At 38.0% G+C, this 26,800-nt stretch overlaps 1 protein-coding gene across 1 annotated transcript in view; it reads right to left on the reverse strand.

Annotated features, from left to right (window-relative positions):
• Positions 1-26,800, reverse strand: part of LOC125228560 (teneurin-m) — a 357,099-nt gene that overhangs the window by 236,816 nt on the left and 93,483 nt on the right. Inside the window, 1 exon segment of the mRNA XM_048133171.1 lies at positions 22,387-22,584. Within this exon segment, the coding sequence (XP_047989128.1) occupies positions 22,387-22,584 (198 nt within the window).

Consider the following 26,800-nt stretch of genomic DNA (forward strand, 5'->3'; position numbering starts at 1 on the left):
ATGAGTTGTCTGATTATTGTTGGGGCTTCGTGTATATATAGATACAGGTTTGATATGTTCGGTATTGATATGTGCTCACTTAATTAATACCGAGAAGGGATTATTACTTTTGGGACTAGTTGAGAGCGTTGAAGTATTTCTTTTAATTAAACTGGGTAGTTGACCTTACCTGCCATGTTGGTAGGTATAATTTTATGTTCCGGTAATGGGCTTATATGTATTTATACAACCTTTCTCACATAAAATTCTCTTCAAATTTTACTTCTTAATACGAAATAATGATAAATAAATGAATACGTTTTAAAACCTGCAACAAAATACATCTTAACAGTCGGGAATAAGCGACTCCCGTATCAGCTAATAATAAATTAATATCCCCTATGTTTAACGTGTAAATAAGCATCAACTATTCAATGGAACGATTTTCGATACAGGCTCTATAGAAATAATTCAATTTCTAGATCAAGCAGCCGCCATTATATGTTCTTGTTTAAAACGTCGTAAGCGACGCGGTGTTTCATAGAGAGTACGTCGTTTTGAGTGAGGGGTGCCTTATAGTGGTAATTCTGTGATCGTATCGTGCCTCTAGGCTGGACTGGCTACCGATTCGCAGAACAGGCAGGGGTATTGAGTGGCTTCTTGTTATTTAATGACAACTTTGTTTTTTATTCCTAGTAAAACAAGAGAATAAAGGCTAGAATCAGGAGTGTTTCTCTGAGGAGCATTCGCAATTTTTAAAGTGTCTATTGGTGTTCAATGTAAAGTATTACTTTTAAACACATATTAAACAATACCTTCACAAATATTACATTGCAATAATTCTCACATGTGGGTAACCTGAGTACCTACCGAAAATCGAAGTTCGAAAACTGCGGACTTTTTACGCAGAATAGGTAAGATAGCTTACAGATAAAAAAGATATCCGTAGCTTACAAACTTAGTCGTCCAAGAGAGAGGTGTAAGAGTATACTTTTCCTCTACATGCTCGTCAATGTTGTCTTAAATAATGTAAGTATGTATTTGTTAATTCTCTTTACTGAATGTTTATTTTTCCCTGGACTAACTTTAGTCATTCTGTTTGGCCCTATGGTTGACTGAGAATGCCATTTGGCTTAAATCCGATATTTGTACAATTTTGTGAATGTGTGTGTGTGCAATAAAGTTTAAATAAATAAAGTTCAACATTCGGGGAAGGCTCTACGGTTCCCCTGTTCCCAGTAGCGGCCGAGCCAATCAATATAGTGCTGCAATTATGTTAATGCACCTCTCGGAGGAAAATGTAAACCAGCCCGTGAAGCCTCAGGTGAAAAGGTGATAGCTTATAGTATTTTATGCAACTGGTGGTTAAAAGAGGTCAAAAAAGGTGAGTGGCGTGGGTAACAATTTGAGGCGAAGCCGAAAATTGTTAATAAAGACGCCACGAGCATTTTTTGACTCAGTTAAACACCGTTGCATACAATACTTTTTCTACGACCAAGCACTTATTTTGAAAGAAAATTATAAATCAACAAATACCTACTTTCAGTCATCTTAGTTATCTAGAGGACCGCCTACCATTTTGAATATGCAGTTTGAGTGCAAACATGAAAATAAAACTGTCTATGGTATGGTTCTTTGAAGCCTGGCCACTAAGACGAATCGAGCCGAGTTGAATCGAGTTCTCATACATTTGAATGCGATTCGACGCGTCGCCAATGAACGCAGCAGAAAACGAAGGAGTCTCGACTCTGCGAATTGGTTTGTTAAGTTGGTAGCAATGTATTTACTGAACTGTAACAGCGCTATATCGTGCTACTGCTACTAAATGTTTTCAGGGTATAGACTAGATAGACTTGTCCTGACATCTTTTATGTAGGGTTTTAAAGTTCTATGCACGACCTTGTAACTCACGAATAACAGTACGGGAGTAGAAAAAACGAGTAAATAACCTGCAATAACTTATCTATAGTACTCTTTCGTTCCTAGATTATCTAGTTAATATCGGTAGCGTAAGGGAGCCTCGGTATTGTGTAGTCCTGGGGCATTTTAGGCAGTGTATAAAATACTGTGAACATTATTTCATACCCCGTGTGGTGACGGGTTAAGAATTTCACCACCCCCTTTCTTCCTGTGGGTGTCGTAGAAGGCGACTGTGGGATATGGGTTAAATTGTGGCGTAGGCGAGAGGCTGGCAACCTGTCACTGCAATGTCACAATTTGCATTTTTTTCAACCCCTTTTTGCCCAAAGTGGCACTGTATCTTAGTAGTTCATGTGCTCTGCCTACCCCTTTGTGAGATACAGGCGTGATTATATGTATGTATGTATTTCATTTATAGGACTTTAGCTAGGTCACAGAATACATATTAGTACAAGTTCTAGGTGTAAAATTTCTTAGGGATTATAATATATGGAGTCTCCTGGTACGCCGTCATTGTTTTAAAAATATTTTATGAAATTAATATACAACACGGTCATAAGCTGCTGGTAAGGTCAGAACTGAGATCCTACTTAGATAATCTAAAAGTTTCTAAGATCTTTATACAATACTACATTATTAAATGACCTATTTATCGGTAATTTATACAACCACCATCTTTAAATCCTGATTTAAGCAAAATTCACAGCTAAATCTTGACGATAGATTTTTGCGGGCTAAGTTTAGACTTCATACATTCTAAATGTTCATTTATAGGTACAAAAGGTCCGATCCATCAAAGTCGAATCGAGTTTTCATGCTATTTATAAGCGGATTCTTTTAATAGACGAAAGAAAGGCAGGAAGAGGGAAATGATTCGTAGCCGTGTTCTGAAACAGTGCTGTGCATACATTGTGGTGATTTCATCATTTTCACACACTATAATTTGTAACAGATGAATTCTGTTCAATATTTTATCAATAGCTAAATAATATTCTACACTAAAAAAATATGAGTGGTACATTGTGGTCAACATAATGAAGAAAATTATTTATTATAAACCGACAAAGTAATCGCTTACCATTAGGCGATTCATATACCCTACATCAGCGGTTCTCAAACTTATTTTCCCATGGAACCCTTTTGGAAAACAAAATATCTGAGAACCCTTAAATTAAACAAAAAAAAATAGTTTATAGCAATCTTTATACTAGATTCTAATGTGAGGTATTACTGGAACTGTTTTTATTTTTACAATTGGTGAATATTTGGTTTTATGGAATAAGAGTAAAAGTCGCATATGAGTCAACCAAAATTCACACGGAGCCCCCAGAGAGGTTTTGCGGAGCCCTAGGGCTCCGCGGAGCACACTTAGAGTATGGCTGCCCTACATCATTCCAGAAAAGTAATTGAGTAAAAAGTCAAAGTAGTTAGAGGCGATTTGATTTATTGAACTCCCGTTTCGGTCAAACTCCTAGCCAACTTTGCCGGCGAGAAGCGACGATTGGGCGTTAGTTTCGGCCAAACCCGTTTAACTTTACTTAAACTTTTTCATCGACGTCAGTTCGGACGCCGCGTCACTATTGACGGCCACCGACCGACATTTTCTAGAAAAATCTAATTATGGTGTAAAATTAAAACGCCCAGTCAGTCTCCGGCAGGCGTCAGGCAGAGTAATTAAAACCGGCCGGGTTTTTGTGAAGGCTCTTATTAAGCCTGGAATAAGTTTTATGCGGATTTTATTCATAGGTTGGTTGATCCTGGATTTGTATTTTACGACTGAAGAAATCCTTGAAATGTCAGTAACTATTTCTTAATTTGAATTTCAACGTAATTGGAACAAAATGTGATGATGAGAAGATCTTCAAATAAGAGACAGCAGCTCGCTGGTGAATATTCAGCCTTAGGGCCAGTTGCATCAACCACATTTGACAGACACATCATCGTACACTCATACCTACAATAAATTTTAACGAACGTTTTAACGGTGACAGACGGTTTGGTGCAACCGACCCTTAGGGCCACTTGCACCAACGAAAATGGAGGGTTAACCCGAGGATTAACCCACCATTTTATATGGAATTTGACAGATGACAGCCCACTAACCCTGAGTTAAGTGGTTGGTGCAAGTGGGCCTTAGTGTATCAAAAGCACAGGGTATTCTAGCCCACCACTCGGAAACAGACAAGTATTTTTTTTAATTTGGTAATTTCACATTACGAATCACACTTTCTTAGAATTCGATAACTGATTTTTAAGGTCAATTGATGACACAGAAAATTATAAATCCTTAAAGGAATTAAGGCGAAGTTAGTCCGGATAATGTTCGACAAACATTAAGCCTTTAATATGTAAGGATATAGAACAAGAAGTTTCCTAACTTGCGTTAACGACAGCTAATCACTCTCGGAAGATGTAAACTAACTACAAGTCAATAACTCAAAGTTTAACTAATTAACTCGGCAAGTACCCAGTGTTGTCTTATTACGTCTATTTAATGTTAATTAAAAACTTTGCGGAGCTAATGTATTTAGCTTTTAAAAATGAAGCTGAAGAAAATATATGAAAGGGCGAATTTTAGTCTTCCGTTAGCAGATTAAACATTGTTCTACTAGCGGGATGCTAACATCGACACAATGTAGTTTTATATTTGCAAACGCTGACAGACAAACTCTTGTTAGGATACATTGGTCTGTGTTTTCTATTTTTATACAATTTTGTGAGGAAATATGACCCGTATCGCAGTATGGAAGGTTCCTACTGATGTGTCAACAATAAGCAATTTTGGCTCAATATACACCCTGTCTTTATTGAATTCCGTTAACTTTAAGGGAAGATTCTTTAGTTCAAATACAATCGATTTCTCTAAGAAACTAGCCTCTTAACTCTTACGGAACTTACTGAACACGTGTGTGGCATCCCTTACCACTTCCTAATGTTATTTGTTTCGACATCACTTGACAATGACTTTAATGTTATGATCAAGGTCCTCTCACACTATCAATCTCAATCCATTTATTATGAAAAAAAAATTAACAATTTTTTTCGAATTAACAAAAACTGATAGGTAATACAGGTTGGTTTCTGATGATGAACCTAACTGCGTGTCTAAGTTAACGGAAAACAAAAAAAAAACACGGTGTATTATGATTTAGGTTTTATTGTTATTGTTAGCAAATTCCATAGTCGACTCCTACGACACCCATGGGAGAAAAATGGTTGCTGAAATTCTGATTTACTCTTCTTCTCTGACTTCTGATTATACTCGTACGTATACTTAATAAGCACAGCTCAATATTTGATCGACACTGCTGTTCAGTTTGCTTTCGAATCTCACAAATGGATGGATGGATGTTTTCTATGTATATAAGTATTTATATATTATATATATCGTTGTCTGAGTACCCACAACACAAGCCTTCTTGAGCTTACCGTGAGCCTCAGTCAATCTGTGTAAGAATGTCCTATAATATTTATTTATTAAATTAAACTAGACAATCAGCTGAGAACAACCAAACAAAAGAGTAAGCGTAGCGCAATATCAAATTAACATCCATTCCGACAACTTGTTGAGCGAAATCGCTTTTGTGTACTTGACACTCAATATTTCCCACAAACATGTCACGAATTCATATAAGATGTTCCCTAGAATTTGGATTTTAATCATCGGAATCCTTAAAATGTAATCGGGAAACGACGATGAGATTGGGAGCTATTTCTCGAATGGGGTTATCGGAGGTCAGAGGTTTTTACGACATTAGGAATTTTCATCATTTTTCAAGATAAAGCGTGTACATGTACCTACACGTATTAGGTACCTATCTATGTAGGTAATCGGGAAACGATGAGTTGGATGGGAGTAATTTTTTTTACCGTCGTTGGTTTTTTTTAACGGAGTTACCCGACTTTAGACATTTTGAAGACATCATGAACACTCATCGTTTTACTTGTAAAAAATCGTGATTAATCTTGATTTTTAAGCATGAGATGAAGTAATTTTATCCTACACCATCACGAGTCCTGCTTAATTATTACATACATTTACAAAAATAGTCCAAAACATAATAAAATTCGATAGCAGGTGCCTATACGCGAACTTATCTCTAAAGGTAGGTAATTATATCGCTTTTTATATCGTTCTTTTTGGACTTTATTAACTCAGGGACTGTCGCGAACTGGCGAGTTTGGGCCGGATTCAGCGAAATCCTGGAAAATTACGCTCTGTCTGGGTTTTGATTCGTCGTGATTGCGTGTGCCGGGACGTATTCAGCCTCTAAATTCGGGCTTCTGCCCTTCGCAACGTTAATGAATGTCTCAGAAATGAGAAAATGAGTTTTTACATATGTAGACTATACTGATATGAATAGCAAGTAACAGAGCACCTGCAAAGTCTAGATAAACACTGGCAAGCTATTATAATAAACGATAACTTTTTACGTTTTAATAGTTACCATAGAACGTCGAAGCTAAATTCACAGCCGTATTCAATGAGGCAGAGCTCCTCGGTACATACCTGAAACAAGAAGACACATTATATTAATTAATTGTTCCAAATTGAAAGTGATATCAGAGTTATTTAACAATAAGCCGAGTTATTTTATTATGAATATTTTATTTTCTCCATATTCCGTGAGCGTTCAACGCTTCGCTCAAAACTGCGCACTTTATCTCGAAAATAACAAAGCCCTACAGTTTGTAAAATATATTATTTCTAAAACGTCCGCAAACAAGGCACGTATTCATTAAATTTGAAGCGATCATACTCCCCCTAATCACTTACGGCCTCAAACTCAAAGCCGAACGCACGTAGCGTGTTTATTTTTGAACTTGGACCCTGAATAAGTGAGCGGCGCAATCCTGTTAGCCGAGCAAACACGTGACGTCACACGGCGAGCCGTAATGGTCAATGAAATCTGCACAAGTCACTGTGCCAGTGGAGCTGTACATATAGCCACGCCATGGGTGTTCTAGATGCTTACTGAGAGTATATTGGTATTCTATCGGTTTGGTTCAAACTTTGACACAATCACGGCCAAAAACCTGCCTGGCAGTCGTTTTTTAATGAAATAGGCCGCTTGGCGCTGGTCGCTGGACATCCCTACTTACCACAGTTATGATATAATAGCCATTGCCATGTGCAGGTGTGTCCGCCTGTTATGGATATTAACATTATTCGTATTTACCCTATATCGTTTTAATAAGTGTAAAAATATAAAGATTTTGAAAGTCAAGTCGAACCGCGAGGGATGAAAGATTTGTATGATTGAAAGTTTTCAATACATTCAGTCAATAATCCTCGTTAAGAGCAATAAAATACGGCAAACAAGCCCAATCGCTTACGTCCGCATTCAAATACGGCCGCTCCGCACTCCGCCACGAGTGCTGCGTAACGAGCTTTCCATCCGGACGAGGCATCGACATTCAAAACCATCTCATTATCATTCATCAACAAAACTTCAACCGAGTGCAACCTAAACGCCTGAATAAAACATTTTTCTAGACAATCCTCTACGAAAATTACACTGACGACTGCCGTCCGAGCTGATTACTACCGACCGTAAAAAACAAAAACATACCGCCGTGCCTTAATCCACCCACCCTCCGACATGCAACTCTAGCTCCCGCACGGCAGAGCTCACTCTGCAACACGCGGGTATGCTAATGGCCAGTCCACAGGTGAGCACAGCATCTGTTTGCTCATGTTGTGAAAATATAAAGTTTTTCCCAATAAATAATGCAATACGGTGCGTCTTCCCGGTAGCGAAAAATAGCTATAGAATATACAAGTGGGTGGCGTGTTTTCGTTACGGGATTATTGTGTGGATAGAACTAATTCGACGAAAGAAGATAATATTTGTAGGAGTTATGAAAACATTCTGGCATCGGAAGTAATCCCGCAGATGTGACTTGCGACTTAGCTGCCACTGGAGAAATGTGCGTCCTTCTATAGGCTTTTATTATGTTCGGAGTTCGACGTTAATACAATTGTCAGTTCCATTCCTTTTGGGGCAAGGTCGACCGGGATATTTCTAGTGGACAAATTGATAAAATCATTGGTAAGTTGATGTAACAAAGTCTGAAGCGTAATGTAAATTGGAGAAAATGATGGGACGAGCAAGTAAGATAGTAGACTGCCGTCACTACGAGCTTTGTCGTCATAAATGCAAAATTAAAGTGGCAGGTGCACTAGCGAGCAAGTGAACTTTCGTGTTCGCCCTTGACGAAGGGCACTCACTTTTCAATTTTCACGCGGCTTTTTATTCGGCTGTATTGCCGGCCCGTTAGTTTTCTTTTCATGGGCGGTTTAGCAAACAAAGATCTCGCTTTACGACCACTACAAAAAGCAATCAATTTATTTACCGTCCTCGTCCAAACCAAGTCTACGTCTTAAATCGTTCTCTAGGTTATGGCCTACGTGATCGAATTTCAGTGCACGCGTTAAAGACATGACCCGCCTTTACTACCGTCGGTTCAGCAGATTGTTATTATAAACGTAAGGTTTATTACGGCTTCTCGCTAAAAGGCCGGCTGAATTTCATCGCTCTTCCGTAGAGAACCATAATATTTTAAATAATGCTCTGCGTAGTTTTCTTGCAGGAGATTACAGGGAAATCATAAATTGAGTTCTCTTCTCTTAATAAATATAAAGTGAAGTAACAGACTCGATTGAATCAATATCGCTTAACTTTTATGAAACATGAAGAGCTTTGATCTCACATGTACTTACGAACATACGTACATAGAACAAGGTAAGCACCTTTTTGACAATATCAATTGAAGGCGTGCACCCGCGGCTTATTACAATATTTACGCGTAAGACCTCTCCGAAAAGTAAACAAATATCGTGTAAGATACTTACCGTCGACTCGCAGGATAATCCCTAACTTGACTTGGATATTTTGATGTTTTACCGGTGAAATTGGGTTTTCCTTCAGAAAATATTACTTCGTATCGAATACGGTACAGGATGTATAATAATGGTAGTAGTGTAGGATGATACTAGTACTGAGGTCTGTCCTGGGTGTGCAATTTGTCCCAATGTCAATTTGCCCTAGGTGTGAGACAGGCTGCGACCTCTATAAGGATTTATAGATGATAATGACCGGCTCGGGCAGCGACGTGAAGAAATATGGACTGTTATTATTGTTATGTATACTGGAATTTGATTAGACTAACCCTATGATTTCAGAACTTTCAGTAACGGTTAAAAGTAATACGAAATATCTATAGGCATTCACGTACAATAGAAATTAATGAATAAAATCCTAAAAACAAGGATTAATTAATTCAAGAACGGTCAGACCTGGATACGTAAAAATGTGTTAACATTTAATTTCGTACCTATTGTGTTAAATAACAAAAGCATCCAAATGAATTAATTTATTAATGCTTGCGCAAAATTCAACACTCACATTTCATTCAAATGAGCTAGTTCCGACATTTATCATTATCAAATTTAATTAATAGCAAAAACCACGTGGCACAGAGCGCGTGTTGCGTTTGACGCGAATGTGGGTGGCAGTCTGGCAGTCGCATTGCGTTTTGTGATGCGTTTAGGCTGGGTGGGGTGGCGTGTCACTCATTTTAGTTCAACAATAACATTGTATGTGATTTTTATAGTTGATTTTTGATATGGCTGTACGTTGCGTGCCATGTGACTTTAGCAGTAAATAACTTACTACGTAAAAGTAAGAGAAGGAGGTACCTACCTGTGTGCCGATCTATAAAAAGTGAGTGTTAGTAGGTATATCGTATCTTTCATGTTCTTTCCCACCCCTTTTCCCCAAAGCAATAAGATTCTGGAACTAAGTAACAAGCTTGTTATCAAAACCTTTCGAGGTCTTGGTGAACCAAATTTTAAAAGGCCTTGCTAAAGTATAATAAAATTATTCGATCTGCCTTATTTTCTTTTGTCTTTTTTACAATACTATTCGAGTACACGAAGTCGAAAGATTAACTCAATTTTTGAGCTTCGGGTGTTCCTTTGTAAACGAAAAAGTAATAAATATATCCGGCGAGTTTTAATGGAATTTTCGGAAAGCGAAGAGTACCGCTTTTTATTGTTTTATGAATTATGTATAAATTACGGTTTGGAAAAATGTGGAGCCCAGTGGCTGTTATGAATAAAAATATATTGTACACGGAAGGTGCTCGTGTTCTTCTATTAAAAGTTGTGAAATCAAAGTTTCCCGTCCCCGAGGATTTCGAAGGGTGACGAATTTCTTGAATCTACATCGAGTTAGTCATAAATTTATGTAAACAACGGAGGCATGCGTAGACAGAGTTGTGGAAACTGGGAACTTAATATCTCTCGCGTTGAATATCTTAAATGAAAAAAAAATGTATGATAATAAACTAATAACAGAACTGAAGTTAATTTGTGACTTGGTAAGGCTTGAATATTCTGAACCTCTAAATAGAAGTATATATGAAGAGTAGAAATACATAGTCAAACTCACCGTTGAACTACAACCTACAACAATACACGACTATTATATTACATGACTATTATATTATTATTCATTAACAGATTCTCATCCTCGATTCTCATACACTTGAAAATCTGGAATATTATTTAAATGAAGGTTAATATAGTTAGTTATTCCAAAGACATTATATAACTCCGTATAGACAGATAGTCTAAGAAAAAAACGTACTTCAGTACCATACAGAAAAAGGTACGGTGGCCTAGATGGCATTACAACTTTGGGGTACACTCAGCTAGATGGCGGCATGGCGCTAATATTAATATTTGACATTTTAACATATATCGAGCTAAGAATACGGACCAAATTGTCAAAACTGAGGTTTAAAAGTTTTAAGCCTGTGTCAAGAGATGGCAGTCTATGCATTGTGATTACACATTTTACTTCGACAGTAACTCTCTATAATACTCGATCCTCTTTGGTTATTCATATCATAACCAAACGAAGATTTTTAATGCAATGGAAAAGCAATGTTTATACCATAGAGTATATTGAATAGTATGGTATAGAGTTATCAGTCAAGATTTTCGAATGCAGCGCCATCTATTATTAAGTTATGACAACTTTTCATGCTGAAAGGTTCCTTATAGCACATAAAACATTTGGACCCTTTAGACATGGACCGCCACATATTTATGGCGGTATTTTTAAACAGGTTTGACATTTTCATTAGGAATTTGAGCAAGAAAGACCAACTTATTTTCCATTCTCCAAAATTTGCTGTAAAATTTACAATGTAATTACATATGATTAACCATAAAATATCGTTCGCTAGTTTGTGGGTGGTATAGCGACATCTAGTGAAATATTTGGACATCAAAAAATACTTATACATTTTATGAGAACAAGTCATTACCCAGTTTGCGGGGGTAACAGTGACATCTAGCGAACAACTTGCACTACGGAATATAATTGTTTTTCACGACCTCTATCGTTAATTTTCCTAAACATATCCTAAGCACATCGGATTTACTATTTCCTTTGACTGAAAACACCGTGGTTTATACCTACTATTGCAGTAAAAGTTTAATTTCGTCTGCACACTCGCGATGAACTTGGAACATTATCGGCGATCCGACCAGGAGTGTATTGATCTCCGCCAAACACAAGCTTGTTTGTGTCACTCTACGCGTACGGACGAGCACTGATATCGCAATGTGGACTGAGGATTGCCTCCAGCGACTCCATTGCAAACTTTCGACGTGATTCTGACTCATCATGATCTTTGTATGATTGGCGGCGATACTATTAGGCTTGTAAAGTGAAATGGATAACCTTTAGTATTAGCAAACCTGTCATAAAGCATACCACTAGACATCCATTGACTAAGGTACAGCGGGGCAAATCTCGACTGGGGGACAATTGTAACTAATCCATTTTTTCTATTATTACACTATGATGTTGAGTTCTACATGTATCCACTGAACACGCCTATCATATATAACCGGTGGACACTCTATTTAATAATGCAAACATTGTAAAACATGGAAAAAATGGACCAGTTACATTTGTCCCCCAGTCGAGATTTGCCCCGCTGTACCTTATTAGAAATCTAAAAAGTACAAAACAAAACCCAACACCGCACCTGCAATGTCAGGAGAACGGGAACCTGACACCGTTTGGTCAGAACTCCTTCTTATAAAGGCAAATCACATTGAGAGTGATTGAAATATCACTGTCGATGTTAGTTGTTAATACATCAAACTTATTCCAATACCGCTCTCTATAATCCTCGTAATTGTGTCATAGCAAACAATTTGGCTGATGTTTTCCTCAACAAAATCACAATAAAAGACAACATTCCTTTGAAAATTACAATTTTTTTTATTTCGTTACGAGGCCATTAATTCAATATTAGAAGTTAATAAATAACGTTCTTATAAAATTGAGGAGCGGATAAATAAGAACATTAATTTCAACTTTACATTTAGCTATTTAAGGATCGAACAAAACGGGCTTAATTAACAAAATTTGCCAATACACAGTTTCTTTGAAAACGCCTTCATCGGGCTACGGAATATTACCTACTTAAATATCGCTTGTAAATGCCTACGGCTCGACAGTGCAAGTTACCAGCGATCCGCGATTTTAGATCAATACGGATTTACTTGGTTAACACAATCGGATATTAGTACAAATAGTCATCATGTGATTGCTAAACAATCAAGGGCGAAGGAAAGAGATAATTGTTAAAGTAAACTACAGGAAAAGTTGTCCATACAAAGCCATACCCGTTAAAGCTTGCCTTTTAAACCTGTAGTTGTAAAAGCGGTTCCCCGGGCGGGTGTTTACTACGGATCCCTGCTCCTTATCAGGGGCCCACAGGCACTGAGTCTCAGCGTATTTTTGTTAACAACTTCTTTTGAGGAATTTCCAGCGAGCTACACATTGTGCGGACGGAATTTGATTTTCTTGTTATCGGCTTAAGGGCTGGGAAACTTTTACTCCGCCAACAAACACGACGCCAAATCGTATGGATGAGGATGCTGCGAAATAACAACACCAACTTTTGGATGGGACAATACTTTAATAGTACATTACATCAGAGGCCGGGAAAATGAGGATTTCCGGCCAAGTGGGTATATACGGCCGAGCGAGCGTGCGAGCGAGGCCGGATAGGGATACGAGGCCGGGAATCCGTTTTCACGCCGAGGCATGTATAGTGCTTTTCTCAAACATACAATGAAATAAAAAAAAATGCTCTAAAGGACAATATTTTATATTATTAAGTGACAAAATACAAATACACTCAAACGTCAAGTGTGACAAGTATCCAGGTCACACAAAAATTAAAAAAAAAGTGACATGACAGTACTGACAGCTTACTTAAAAAAGTTACTTTGCAGGCCTAGGCCTAAAAAATAATATGAAATTCCTTTACAGTCCTCTCGAGTTGTTGCGCCCAAAAAGCGATACTTCCCAGCCCATTTTAAGGAACGTAAAGACAATATTTCATTGCATGTTTGAGAAAATTACATTTAAAGGAGGTCAGCTACATCGTCAAACGACTTGTATATGACGAATACTTTTCTCGTGTCTCGTGTCCAACGACCTGACCATTTTATAGCGGTTACTAGACCACGAGGGACTCGCCAGAAACCTGACTAAAGTCGTCGATAAAAACAGTTTGATAATAATTAATACTATAAGTAAACTTGTCAAGTGCGGCCTAAACGATATATAACCCTCAAAAAGTTCCAAAGCCCCCCTCGCGAAAAAACCGAACACGGTATCTGTATTAAATAGACAAAGTTTTTCCCAGACGCCGCGAGTTGTAAAATATGTTCTACGCCATCGTCAAAGAGTCTTCCGCGGCAGTATTTATAAGTTTACCGGGGACAAGGTACGCCGTTGCAAGGCGCCAAAATTGCCACTTTTCGTTATATCTCCTTTCTTTTGTTGCATCCTCGTATCTTGAAAACGTATTTTTCTTTATAACGATTATTTATTGCTGCTACAAAAGCGTTCGGAATAGAGGCGTTGAGTGACGCAGTTTAATAAAAAGAATTTTACATTTTGTCCTACCTCCTTGTTTTCTGTAGTAGGTAATCCTTTCTTTTCTTACATAAAGTTTTCAACTGTAAAAGGAATTTGACACAGCGCATTAAAAATGTTTGCTATAAATGGCAAATGCTCTTTAAACGTTGCAGATATAAGTAGTTGTAGTAGCGTTAATATTAGCATAGCTGTCTAGATGCCTACGTTTCGTAAGCGAATATAAAATATCGATGTTGATAAGCAGCCAATCTTGCTGCGCTTTCAGAACCTTGCTTGAAATATTGAACCGTCTGGCTTCATTATTTATACCAACAAAACTATGGTCCCGGTGAATTTTGCTAGCGATATTTTATTCGTTATTCGGCATCGGCACTCGACAGGGCGACCGAATCCGAGCCTTTGTCTTCGATAAAATACAGGCGTTATCGGGCGCCGGTCGAAATGTTGTGGTTGAAGTTGCTAACGATACAGGTTCGGCAACATCGTCGTTAGATTCGGTTGGTAATTAACGCTGCTACAGTTTGAGATAAAATCAAATAAGATCTGTAGTTTAATTTTAACTACAATAAGTACATTTCTAATAGAAATGACTAATAGAAAGCTTACTAATTTATTGTCAATACAATCAGTCGTTTAATATTTACAAATATATACCTTCATTGCTAAATCATAGTTCCATGAAGGAAGCAACTTGTACCTGATACGTGTACATGGCTAAAACTATTTAACAAATTGAACTACGTATGTACTATGCTTATCACTCCACCATAAAAATCCGGTGCAACTGCTGATTAAATAACACGAACCAAACTTTTGCATTACATTAGTGGAAGATTCCAGACAATGGCGCCGAGCACAAAGCCGGTGAGAGACCAGAAGAAATCGATGGTGCTATCGGGAAGACGCCGAAAGCTGTCCCCGTAGCGACCCGATATTTTCATCTAACTTTGAAGATTGCCCCCGCTCGCAAATTGTACAGGAATAGGGCCCTATAATGGGATTGTAGGTGCGATTTTCTTTCGCGAGATGAGCCAGTACACTCTGGATAGAAAAATAACGTTTCGGAAATTGTCGGCAAGATTTATCGCTGTGCGAGGTGGTAAATTGTTTCTTGATTTTGCTTCGAACTTAGAGGGGCTATTAAGCTGCGGGAGTGTGTATTTTCCTCGATTACCTACAGCGAAATAAGTCGCGAAGATTTCTTGTAAAAACGCGAACGATGAACACCGATATTGGCTTTAGCTAGCTAGCTAAGAATTCTGTTCGATTCTCGCAAAATATTATTTGTATCACCTATTCTGTCTTTACTAGTCATAAACATGTACAGTGAGCTGCGAAGTTGCATGGAAAAATGATGTGTATGAATGAATATATGAATATGAATATGTATATGAATTCATTGATGAATTCGCTATAAACTTTTGCAGCTCCCTGTCCATAGGTGATGCCTATTTAGTATATTCCTGGTTTAGGAGACTTAGAGAAAACCAATTGAGTAAAGTAGTTTCAGTCCTTACTTATTTACAACTTGAAATAGGTACTTACTTACTGCCAATATTATTCTGACCTCGGTATGTAGGATAACGAAATTTGCGTTTCGCCAAGCTAAGACTTAATTATGTTATTATAAGCTCTGCTCTGAGCTTGCTCCACGACTAACCCAGAAACAAATACAACACGAGTAGACTAAAAACAAACAGATTTATCTGAGCCTTTTCATTATTGTACTACAACTGGCCACAAGTCTTGTCAAAATATCTACAAGAATTACATTTGTAATCCTTTTTAGCTTTTCATAATTTTAATTGAATAATCTAAGAAGCCACTTCAGGGAGCAAAATGTAATAAAACGACACTTTGCAAAGTTTGATTATAATTATTAATGGGCTTAGAATAACGGTCACGTGCGATTACCGAGGACTTTTCAGTATTTTCACTTACAACGAGATGAAAAAAAAGGAATTCGAATGGAATACAATTTAATCCTGATTATACGACCCAAATAAAGACTTGGCAAATTCAAGGTTATTAAGCCTCCATTCCTCGGAGCTCTGAGCCTTCTGAGGCCAAAAAGATTTACATAAAAAGAAACTTTCCGTCTTTCAAATTATGATTCAATTAGTATTAAAGGATTGGAGTCGGAGTCTCAAAGGAAGAGTACTTTTTAAAGGTCCGTCGGGTCGGCTGATACGACTCCTTTGTGCTTTCGAGCAAACTAAGGCGGTTGTAGCTTTGTGGCGCGGGTGACGTATCGACGAGTAACAAACCCCAATACTTGTAAAGGGACAAATGGAATAAGCGATTATTCGGGGCGGGAGGATAGTGCGAGCTCCGCAGTCCGCTGTTACGTTTTAATTTGAACCGACTTTATACTACGGGACGCAAAGATCTTTACCTCATTAAGCAAGATGATTCGTTCTGGGTCTTCGGCTTAAGAATGGATTGTTACGCTTAATGTACTGTAAAAATCTTACCTATTAACTTTCCTTTTCAGATCTCCCGAGATGTCATACTTCGGATAGAATTTTGCAGTAGCTATTAAGGTATTTTCGTCTGTCTTAACTCGACGTTGTGGAAGTGTAAAATAACACGAGACTTCATCAGTCAAGTCTAATGCTAGGTATTTGTTACACTCAAATCCCCGGGAGCGTGGATTAGGTGACGAATTCTACATTTTTTTTCGCTTGTCACAACCCTGTGATTATTCGTTCCGCCCGTAAGTTTGAGATATTCGTCTTAAGGATTAAGGGGTGCCATGAGTGAACGAAATTTCGCGGAATTCCCTTGATGGATGAATATGGAAACCTTAATTCCGACGATTCGGGGAGTAAAATAGTATTAAGAGACAAATAAAACCCGCGACGTTAATTTAATGATACCATACTTTAAGGAAGTTATTTTCGCATCGGTATTTTTGTTCATTCTTCGAATGAGGTCAGTTGTTCAGACATGTATATCCTTATTGCTATGTTGAGTCTTCCCTTTGAATACTACAGTACATAAAAAAAGTTTCTTTGTTCATGTTAGAGTCAAGACTAACGTAATTACTGTGTTGTGTAATGTTATCAGCGTTTCTGTTCGAAGCGCTACTATGTTTCATTTCCTTCTATACGACTAAAACAGCGCGCGGAGTGTGTCTGCACATGGAATTCAAAAAGACATTCATTCATTAAACAAACATACATAAAATTTAACGAAGCGCTGCCATATTCGTTAACGAATTTCCGGCTTTCATTATGATTATCCCACGACCAAAATACAACCTTATGCATCACATTCTAACGAACAGGCACGTCGAGAGGAAAGACAAGGACAACTATATACTAGGCACTTTAGTCGAGTCGATCTATCGCTCGACAATCCGTCACAAACATGCGTTTAATAGCGGCAATTAAAGGGGACACTCGTACGACCAAAATATCGCCACATAAAAACGTCGTTGTTACCGCGTATCAAATTGTTTAACACATTCGACAGTCGCGCTGTCGTTTACGACTTGTCGCCCGTTTACGACGGTCATCCGACCGATTTGTGATTTCAGTTTACTTTCAAATTTAGAGACGCGCGGTCGTAAAAATATGACATGAATTATCAACCCATTCGCGTCATCACTACATTAGTGTTTCCAAAAAATAATTACGCCTAGTTACTTAGCCAGCTCGAAGAGGAAAATGCTACAATAATGACCCTTAAAATGTATAGCAGGCAGAAAGCTAAACAGGATCACATCACTTACCGAAATTAACGTGCGACGCAAAATGAAGTCGGCGGGCGACCCGAATTAAAGATTAAACGTCGCGTCCTTTATTCCGATCCAAACATCGGAGGAATATGTACCGGCCGCAAACAAAGGGCAGGCCCGAAGACCACGGAACGACAAATGTCCTACTAAATGACAAATAAAAGCCGGCATAGTTTAAATTGGGACCCAAAAACTGAATGTAAACAAACACCGGACCCAAATTTTGGTGAGAAAGTTTACGGAGCAAAGGAAAACATTGAAAACAGGCGGCTGGATCGAAATTGTTCATTTGTATAACAAGTTAACAACTATCGTTTTGTTGGAGTTGGGCATAAAACAAATTGCTATTAGCAATGCAAAGGTCGACCGGCTGTGTTTGAAAAGCATTAGTTTTAATAATAGATTAATAACACAAATTAGGTACTAGTCATCATTGTGCCTAAATATTTGTAGAAAGCAAATGCAAGACAAAGGACGCACTGTAAACAGAGAAAACTAATTAAGCAGTCTAATTCGTGAAATCAAGCAGATATTAGCTGGTCTGAGCCAGATGTCACGACGTTTAATACGAATTTCGCTCGTCCTAAAGCAATCGATTCTAATCGAACACATCTAGAGAATTCCAATTAAATTGCATTCAATGAAATCTAGAACGATTATAGAACGGTAGGCAAATTAAAAGCGAGTCTCGGTTGGATTTCCTATCCAATTTTCATGCGGAACGATGCGATAAAAATCTATTACGTAAGCGAGGCCCTCTGTGTCACCGGGCCGGCAGCCAAGCTCTAGAAAGGACTACGTCGCGTTCACAGTAAGCATGTTTTATCCCCTTCTGATTTTCTGCAGCTGTATTAATGTTAAAAATTGTTAACTATTTTAGGTACCCGGCTTTTTAAAGGCTACTTTTGTAAAAAATGACACTTAAATTCTGTTCTTTCTAATCTCCGAGACCGAGTATTTTCACTATATTAATAAATTTGGTATTAATATTCATCAAACGTAGGAAAAATATTGCTATCATATGAACATTTTTGGCAAAGTTTTGTGTAAAAGGTATTTTAATAGGGACTTTGCCTTGAACGTTCATAATGACGATAGGCAATGTGTCAATCCACGTTCAGAATCAACTCAAAAACTTCACGCTTAGAGTTGATATCTCTTCACCAACTTAATGTTGATTAGAGACATTTTTGTTAATCAAATCTATCATATCTAAAGAAGCTTTGCATACACCTCGTCATTAAGATGTTTGGATCTCCATCAAAGAAGTTCAGAAATAAATCTCGATTAACTTGCAAATACGAAACATTTTTTGATGAGCATCATTACACATGTTAACAAAAAATAACACTCAGATATTTAGAGATTGATCATCTAGTCAACTCTCACCAAACATGTCGCACGAATGAGCGAGTCGCTCCATACATGTGGTTAGTTAAAATCGTAATACTTATAAACCTATTTATTTATTTCAGAAAACGCAAAGATGTTATTGAACCTCTCTTGCTCATTGATAGCCGAGCTCCCTAACGATTTTAAAATCATGTAAGCGGAATTTTGAACGTTGGAAGAGTTTCAAGTTCCCATTTGTCTCACCAAGTGACACATTTTCGTCAAATCGACGCCAGGTAATTACTTATTGTGAAACATTATACATGAAATCGAAATGACTACTGTGTAATGTTTATTATTCAGTATCATCGATCAAAATCAACTGTCAATTCTATACCTGTTATCTTGAGGGACCAACTCGAAACTTGGCATCAATTTACTTTTACTACTTTCTAGTTATACTAGACTACGGATAACATAGAGTAAATAAAATAGAGTTTTCGGTGTAGTAACGAATAATTTAGTGTTTGTATGACTCACAGTTTGCACAGCTACAAACAATTTGTATGTATATCTCTTCCAGTTGGCCAGGCTCTGTGCCACTGCGCCATAATGTGATTCCAAAGCTATCACATGGTTCATTTTGCATTCCCGCAAACACTTTTAGCGTATCCTCTCCGGCCTTAAATACGTGAGTGCAGCGTCGATACTCGTTCAAAGTCAAAGCAATTGCTCTGATCTCTTTGCTCATGAATCGGCGTATAAATTTTAACCTCTGGCTAACTGAATGGTAAGTTTGGGTTAGAGCAAACCTTGCAAAGTGAATTCAATATTAACAGGAGGGCCAAGCATTAAGATGTCATTATTGTTATGTTATTCAATTATAATACTATCCCGCTGAGACCAGGCGAGCGTATTTTTAACACGATCGTCCAAAAAAAGTGTATTGTTTTTGAAGTTGAGAGTTGCGTTTTCGACAGCACAGTAAAATGAGTTGATGACTGACAAATTTTGCTGTAGATGGGGTCACTTCTTAGATTAGATTTTTAAAATTAAATGGCCTCAGTCCCATTGGTGGGACTATTTTGCCAGTGTCAAGGTGATATAAGCTAATTGTTTTAGATTTTGGTACGGTAAGTACGACAGTGTTTGGTAGTTGGCACTTGTAAATTGATAGCTAGATTTTACAAGGGCACGTGGACTATCGGCCGTTGACGACAAAAAGGGGCTAAACGCGTTTCGAGATTAATTCTTCATCAGCTTCTCACTATAACATTAGTTTACTGCATAATAAGCTATCGATATTACACTTTAAACAAAATTAATGAGCAAAAGAAGGAGAATTTATTCACGACACGATACCGCTAAGATGGCGCCCGTACCGGAAGTCCGGGTCACTTCTTAATAAGCCAGATTAGTCGTCAAAAATATCAAATCTACCTACACAATATTGTATTTGTGCACCCAATATGCCATAAAAATAAGATCTGAAGTGTTACAAACATAAGTACAAAATAAAGCCATTTATGAGAAAACAACAACGTTAAATGTAACACGAAAGTCGACACTCAAACACAAAGTGTCGTTCAGATTTCACATAGCGAGTGTAAAGAGAAATAAACATTGAATCAAAGTTACGACGATTTACTATAAATGTCGACATGTGAAACGAGGATAAGTGAATGTAACATTATTTGAACTACATATTCGAGGCACTAGTTCCTGTATCAATTGGCGATGTTTATCATGATGGTGCATCAACATAATATTTTTGAGAGGTACCTTTGTAATATTTTAAATCCATAGTTTATTACTTGGGTAACTTTGAGTGTTAGAACTCGGATAAATCCATTCGATCCTGTAAGGCAACATCTATCCATTAGGTACTTTTCGCTGAGGTGAAGAGGCGAGCAGAAAAAACCCTCAGCGTAACCGACGCCGTCGAATAGACAATAATGTGCTTTGGACCCCCGTCAAAAGTCTTTTCTATCCAGTCTAGTGCTTCCGAACATGGCGATCTTTGGTGTGGGAGGCCAAGACCCGCTTCGAGTAGTCGCGCCATAGCATCGTACTTATAAGGTACCTTATACGAACCTACTACCAAAATCTCATGGTACTCAAATATGTTTCAGTTTGGCTAACTATTATGACTTCGCTGGGCCCAGAGAAGATTCTAAATCGAGATCTGTTTAAAGTTTTTATATCTCTTTTTGAAGAATGCAATATTAGCGGGTAGACCCTGCCTGCTATGCCGCAGAGGTGGGTTCGAATCCCGTTAAGGGCATTTACTTGTGTGATGAGCACAGATATTTGTTCTTGAGTCAAAGATGTTCTTACACAGATTGACTGTCCCACGGTAAGCTCAAGAAGGCTTGTGATTACCTACATCACTCAAGCCCCACCTCATCAGTCAATCTGGGTAAGAACGTCCTATATTATTTATTTTATTTATTTATTGCAAATGTTACCATTTTGCACGAGCAAAGTGGAGTCCCTCGCCGTGGGCAGCTCGGAGTTGATGAGTGTGACGTCGAAGGAAGTCTGACAAATGGATGTGCGAGTATCCATGCATAAAGTACTATGGGTCCTAGATAGATAAATCCTAGTTAAAACTATAGTACAGTGAGTCTCACCGTTTTGCACGAGCAGAGTGGAGTCCCTCGCCGTCGGCAGCTCGGAGTCGATGAGTGTGACGTCGAAGGAGGCCTGACAAATGGATGTGCGAGTATCCATGCTTAAAGTACTATGGGTCCTAGATAGATAAATCCTAGTTAAAACTATAGTACAGTGAGTCTCACCGTTTTGCACGAGTAGAGTGGAGTCCCTCGCCGTCGGCAGCTCGGAGTTGATGAGTGTGACGTCGAAGGAGGTCTGACAAATGGATGTGCGAGTATCCATGCATAAAGTACTATGGGTCCTAGATAGATAAATCCTAGTTAAAACTATAGTACAGTGAGTCTCACCGTTTTGCACGAGCAGAGTGGAGTCCCTCGCCGTCGGCAGCTCGGAGTCGATGAGTGTGACGTCGAAGGAGGTCTGACAAATGGATGTGCGAGTATCCATGCATAAAGTACTATGGGTCCTAGATAGATAAATCCTATGTAGTTAAAACTATAGTACAGCGTGTGTAATTTGTATTATATATATGTATTTGTATGTTTATGTATTGTATTTTATTTTTAAGTTTGTAGTATATTATTTTGCGTAGTATAGTTTGTGCTAGATTTCCTCTAAGTCTACATTTAGTACACCTACTTACAAGGTTAAATTTATTATTCTCCGCTACCTAGGTTGCCTGGAAGAGATCGCTCTTTAGCGATAAGACCGCCTCTTGTTTTACCTCTTAAGTTGTTGTTTATACTTACTATGTTGTTTCCTGTATTGAGGTGTGCAATAAAGAGTATTTGTATTGTATTGTACAGTGAGTCTCACCGTTTTGCACGAGCAGAGTGGAGTCCCTCGCCGTCGGCAGCTCGGAGTCGGTGAGCGTGGCGTCGGAGGCGTTGTCGGTGGAGGTGGGCGTGGTGGGCGCGGGCGAGTCGGACAGCCCTCGGCTGCGCGCGCGCCGCCCGCTGCCGCAGCTAGAGCCGCTGCCGCTGCCCGAGCCGTACGGGTGGAGCCGGCCCAGGCCTGCGAACGATTGAAAGCTTTACTTTGATGTTTTTAGTGTCCCCCACCTTATAAATATAGTTCTGCCCTAAGCATAGCTTGTACGGGTGGACCTTGCTCAGATCTGCAAGAGATGGAAAGCTTTAGTTTGATGTGGGGGGACACAAAGATCGATTTAGCCCTAAGTGTATCTTGTACGACTGGAGTTAACTCAGGCCCGCAAACGATTCAAGATCAAATTCCATAACATGCTTTAGTTTAATGATGTTGGAGGACATGCACACTTTACAAAGATAGGGCTAGCGTAGCTTGTACGGGTGGAGCCGGCATAGGCCTGAAAACGATGATATTGGCAGATTTTCACCGGAACTTCTTCAGTGCAAAGTTCAATAAATACAACTTTAAAATTTCAATAATCCATGCTAAAAATTTTAATACAGATCTTATAAAAGTACTTAGGTCTTTTTGGCTTGGTGGTCAACCATATTAACCACTATATCCATACATTTCCTACAAAATCATTTAAGTGCTTTCACTGGTTTTACTCATTTGCATACTACTGCACAAATTACGTCTCTATTCCAATAAACAATTTGTGACACAAAGGGTTAAAACGTTTTACTGTAAAGTTCCAGATAAAACCAATAAATAAACCTTAGTGTAGTATTTTCGGCCTAAAGTGATGCATTGATGACTACGCCTCAACCAAAGACCGCTTGAATCTCGAGGAGTAGGTACTTTAAAAGTAATCATTTATCAATGTGGCAAATAATGAGAACATTCATTTTGTTTTCATAATTTGTAAAACCAAAAGGTTCATAAATAGAGAAAACAACATCAAACGGCAAAATACAAGACGGACCGAAAGTAAGGAGAAAACAATAAAAGCAGAACAAAGAAACCGACAAGGACATTCTAAACTAGAAAGCTATTATTTTCATATATTCTGTATATTCAGATAAAACGCGGCTTCGACGTGATCTAAAATAAGAGAAAAGTAAAAGAAAGCGTAATTAGAAATAACAAGAAAAGAGATTTGTTCGCTCCGGTTTGAATTTAGCTTCTCAGGGAGTAATTGATTACCGTTGACATATTAAAACCAAATTTCTCTGAGTCATAATGCGTGTACACCAGTTTTGGATGGCCATCTGTGGACATAAGTCATCATCTTATAGACATAAGTACGAATGTCATTCTACAAAATTTGTAAAACATGTTACATGTTTAAAAAATGATCATAACGTTTTTGTAGACGCATAAGCGAGTGAATACGCGGACGGAGACTAGTACCTAGATGTATTATATTTATGAATAAGCCGAGACCGAGACGATATGAAGTTCTGCAATAATACAACGTTTAATTGGAATTTATAACAAGATAAAAAACAGATAAAACTATCTATTGGTTGAATTTACAGAAACAGTTTAATGAATCGCGGAAAAGTTAAAACTAAAATCGCATTTAAATGTTCACGAAGAATGAAACCGACTAAGCCAGAAATGTGAAGCGAAAATATTGCTTACGAAAGCCCGCTTCACAATTCCTGCAAAAAAGGTAATAAGGAAAACCTTCTGAAAATGGCATTGAATATTTTTCTACACGTTATTTACCTTTAATCAGTGTTTACGTCTTTGATGTTTAAGAACCTTTAAGTAATGCTGTGGCTTGCTTTTGCTTTCATGAAAAATGCGGTACAGAGAGCCACTCATGGCGTTTTGCCTTTGCGACTTAGGCAACCCTTGTATTGATTTGAAAGAGTAAATATTATTAAGACCAAATGATACTTGAAATAAAAAGCATTGATTAACTAAAGCCTATTTTATACCTACTTCCACGATTGAACATTCTTTTTTTTAATTATTATTAATGTGCTTACTCTTGACCACACACTAGCCAAAGGCAAAGATGTGGCCTACGAATGGAGTGAACTCGCCCAGAAGATGCCTGACATAACCCACATGTTATAACTGTAATATACAATGTGTACATAAAAAAAATTATTATGAAATATATAATATGTACATTTATAACATGTGTATTGTGTTAACACTCTGATTTTACGATAGAGATTTCATCTTTTCATAGATAATTTATGTAGGTCGACAGAAGTGAAGCCTCCTCTGAGTTATACCCGGAGCCGTAATCTTGTTTATTACCTTAAAATTTGCCAACGCGGGATTCCCGAAAATATCTCATTATGGATTTTATAAACATCTTCAGCAACGCTGATGGATCTTCTGAATCCCACAAGCAAGTCTAATCGTGTGAGGCCATTAGAAAAAAAAATATCGGGATTGAATTAAGAGGGGCAAAACGGTGAAACTTTTTAATTTAAGACCCCTTACTCCTTAGAGCGCTCATCAATTTCACGAAACGGCCATCGATAGATGGCGTTGGCGCTCGGTACGCGAGCACCGGCAACTCAACGCGCGTTTCAACGCAGACACGAATAATCTTGATAGTTTTGAATTAAATTGCTAATAACATAATTTTCAATTTTATATGGGGACTCTATTTAATTTCATATTCATGGTATGGTAGTAGTAAATAAGGTATATGAATGTAGTAAAAGTATAGTATTAGTCTACATGTACATATATAAATTCAGGTTTCCTAATTGATTGATTCAACAACCAACACCGCTGAGCCGAAACTACGAAAGCTAGAAAGTCGAAATTTGTATAGATTGCATTAACAAAATATCGAAGAGATAAGAATCGATTATGAAAATTTACACCCCTAGTAGAGGGAAAAAGGGGGTGAAAGTTTGTAGCGGGATCAATTTGTTTTTTTATTTATTAGGAAAATTTTAGTTAGGAACTTGAAATTAGAGAATAGTTTAATAGTGATTTCTGTTTTTTAGGGTTCCGTAGTCAACTAGGAACTCTTATAGTTTCGCCATGTCTGTCTGTCCATCCGTCCGTCCGTCCGTCCGTCCGTCCGTCCGTCCGTCCGTCCGTCCGTCCGTCCGTCCGTCCGTCCGTCCGTCCGTCCGCGGATAATCTCAGTAACCGTAAGCACTAGAAAGCTGAAATTTAGTAACAATATGTATATCAATCACGTCAACAAAGTGCAAAAATGGAAAAAAATGTTTTATTAGTGTAAAGTGTAAAGTGGGGGCTGTTTTTTTTTTTCATTCCAACCCCAACGTGTGATATATTTTTGGATAGGTATTTAAAAATGAATAAGGGTTTACTAAGATCGTTTTTTGATAATATTAATATTTTCGGAAATTATCACAGTTATAGTGACTTTCATATTTTTATAAGAACAGCATGCACTTACGTCCAGAACAGTGACATTTGGTGCATTGGAACTGCTCATGATGTGTCACTTTTTAACCGTCGCCTCAAATCTGAGAGATTTGAGGCGACGGTTAAAAATCTCTCAGATTTGAGGCGAGGTTCTCAATTCGTCTGTATGTTTATTTATTTTTTTCATTTTTTTATGTTTGTTCCTCGATATCTCCGTTGTTACTGGACCGATTAAAAAAAAAAATTGAATGTATATGAATACAGATTGGTCCCATTTTTCTCAGAACCCAGTTCTGATGATGGGATCCTGGAGTAATCGAGGGAACTCCTCGAATCTGAAAGGCATACGTATGGTGATTTTTATATTTTTAAAGGAACAGCATGCATTTAGGTACGGAACAGTGACATTTGGTGCAGTGGAACTGCTGATGATGGCCAGAACGGAACTTCTCAAATCTGAACGGCACGCTTATAGTGACTTTGGTATTTTTATAAGAACAGCATGCACTTTCGTCCAGAACAGTGACATTTGGTGCAGTGGAACTGCTGATGATGGTCAGATCAGAACCGATCTTCTCAAATCTGAACGGAACACTTATAGTGACTTTGGTATTCTTATAAGAACATCATGCACTTACGTCCAGTCCAGAACAGTGATATTTGGTGCAGTGGAACTGCTGATGATAGTCAGAACACTCAGAACCAAACTCTTCAAATCTGAACGGCACGCTTATAGTGACTTTGGTATTTTTATAAGAACAGCATGCACTTACGTCCGGAACAGTGACATTTGGTGCAGTGGAACTGCTGATGATGGTCAGAACCGAACTTCTCAAATCTGAACGGCACACTCATAGTGACTTTGGTATTTTTATTATTTATTTATTTATTTATTTAAACTTTATTGCACAGTAAAAAAAAAATGTACAAAAGGCGAACTTAATACCAAAAGGCATTCTCTACCAGCTAACCTTTGGGCCAA

The sequence above is a fragment of the Leguminivora glycinivorella genome, chromosome 8 (assembly GCF_023078275.1).
Source record: "Leguminivora glycinivorella isolate SPB_JAAS2020 chromosome 8, LegGlyc_1.1, whole genome shotgun sequence".
Lineage (NCBI taxonomy): Eukaryota > Metazoa > Arthropoda > Insecta > Lepidoptera > Tortricidae > Leguminivora > Leguminivora glycinivorella.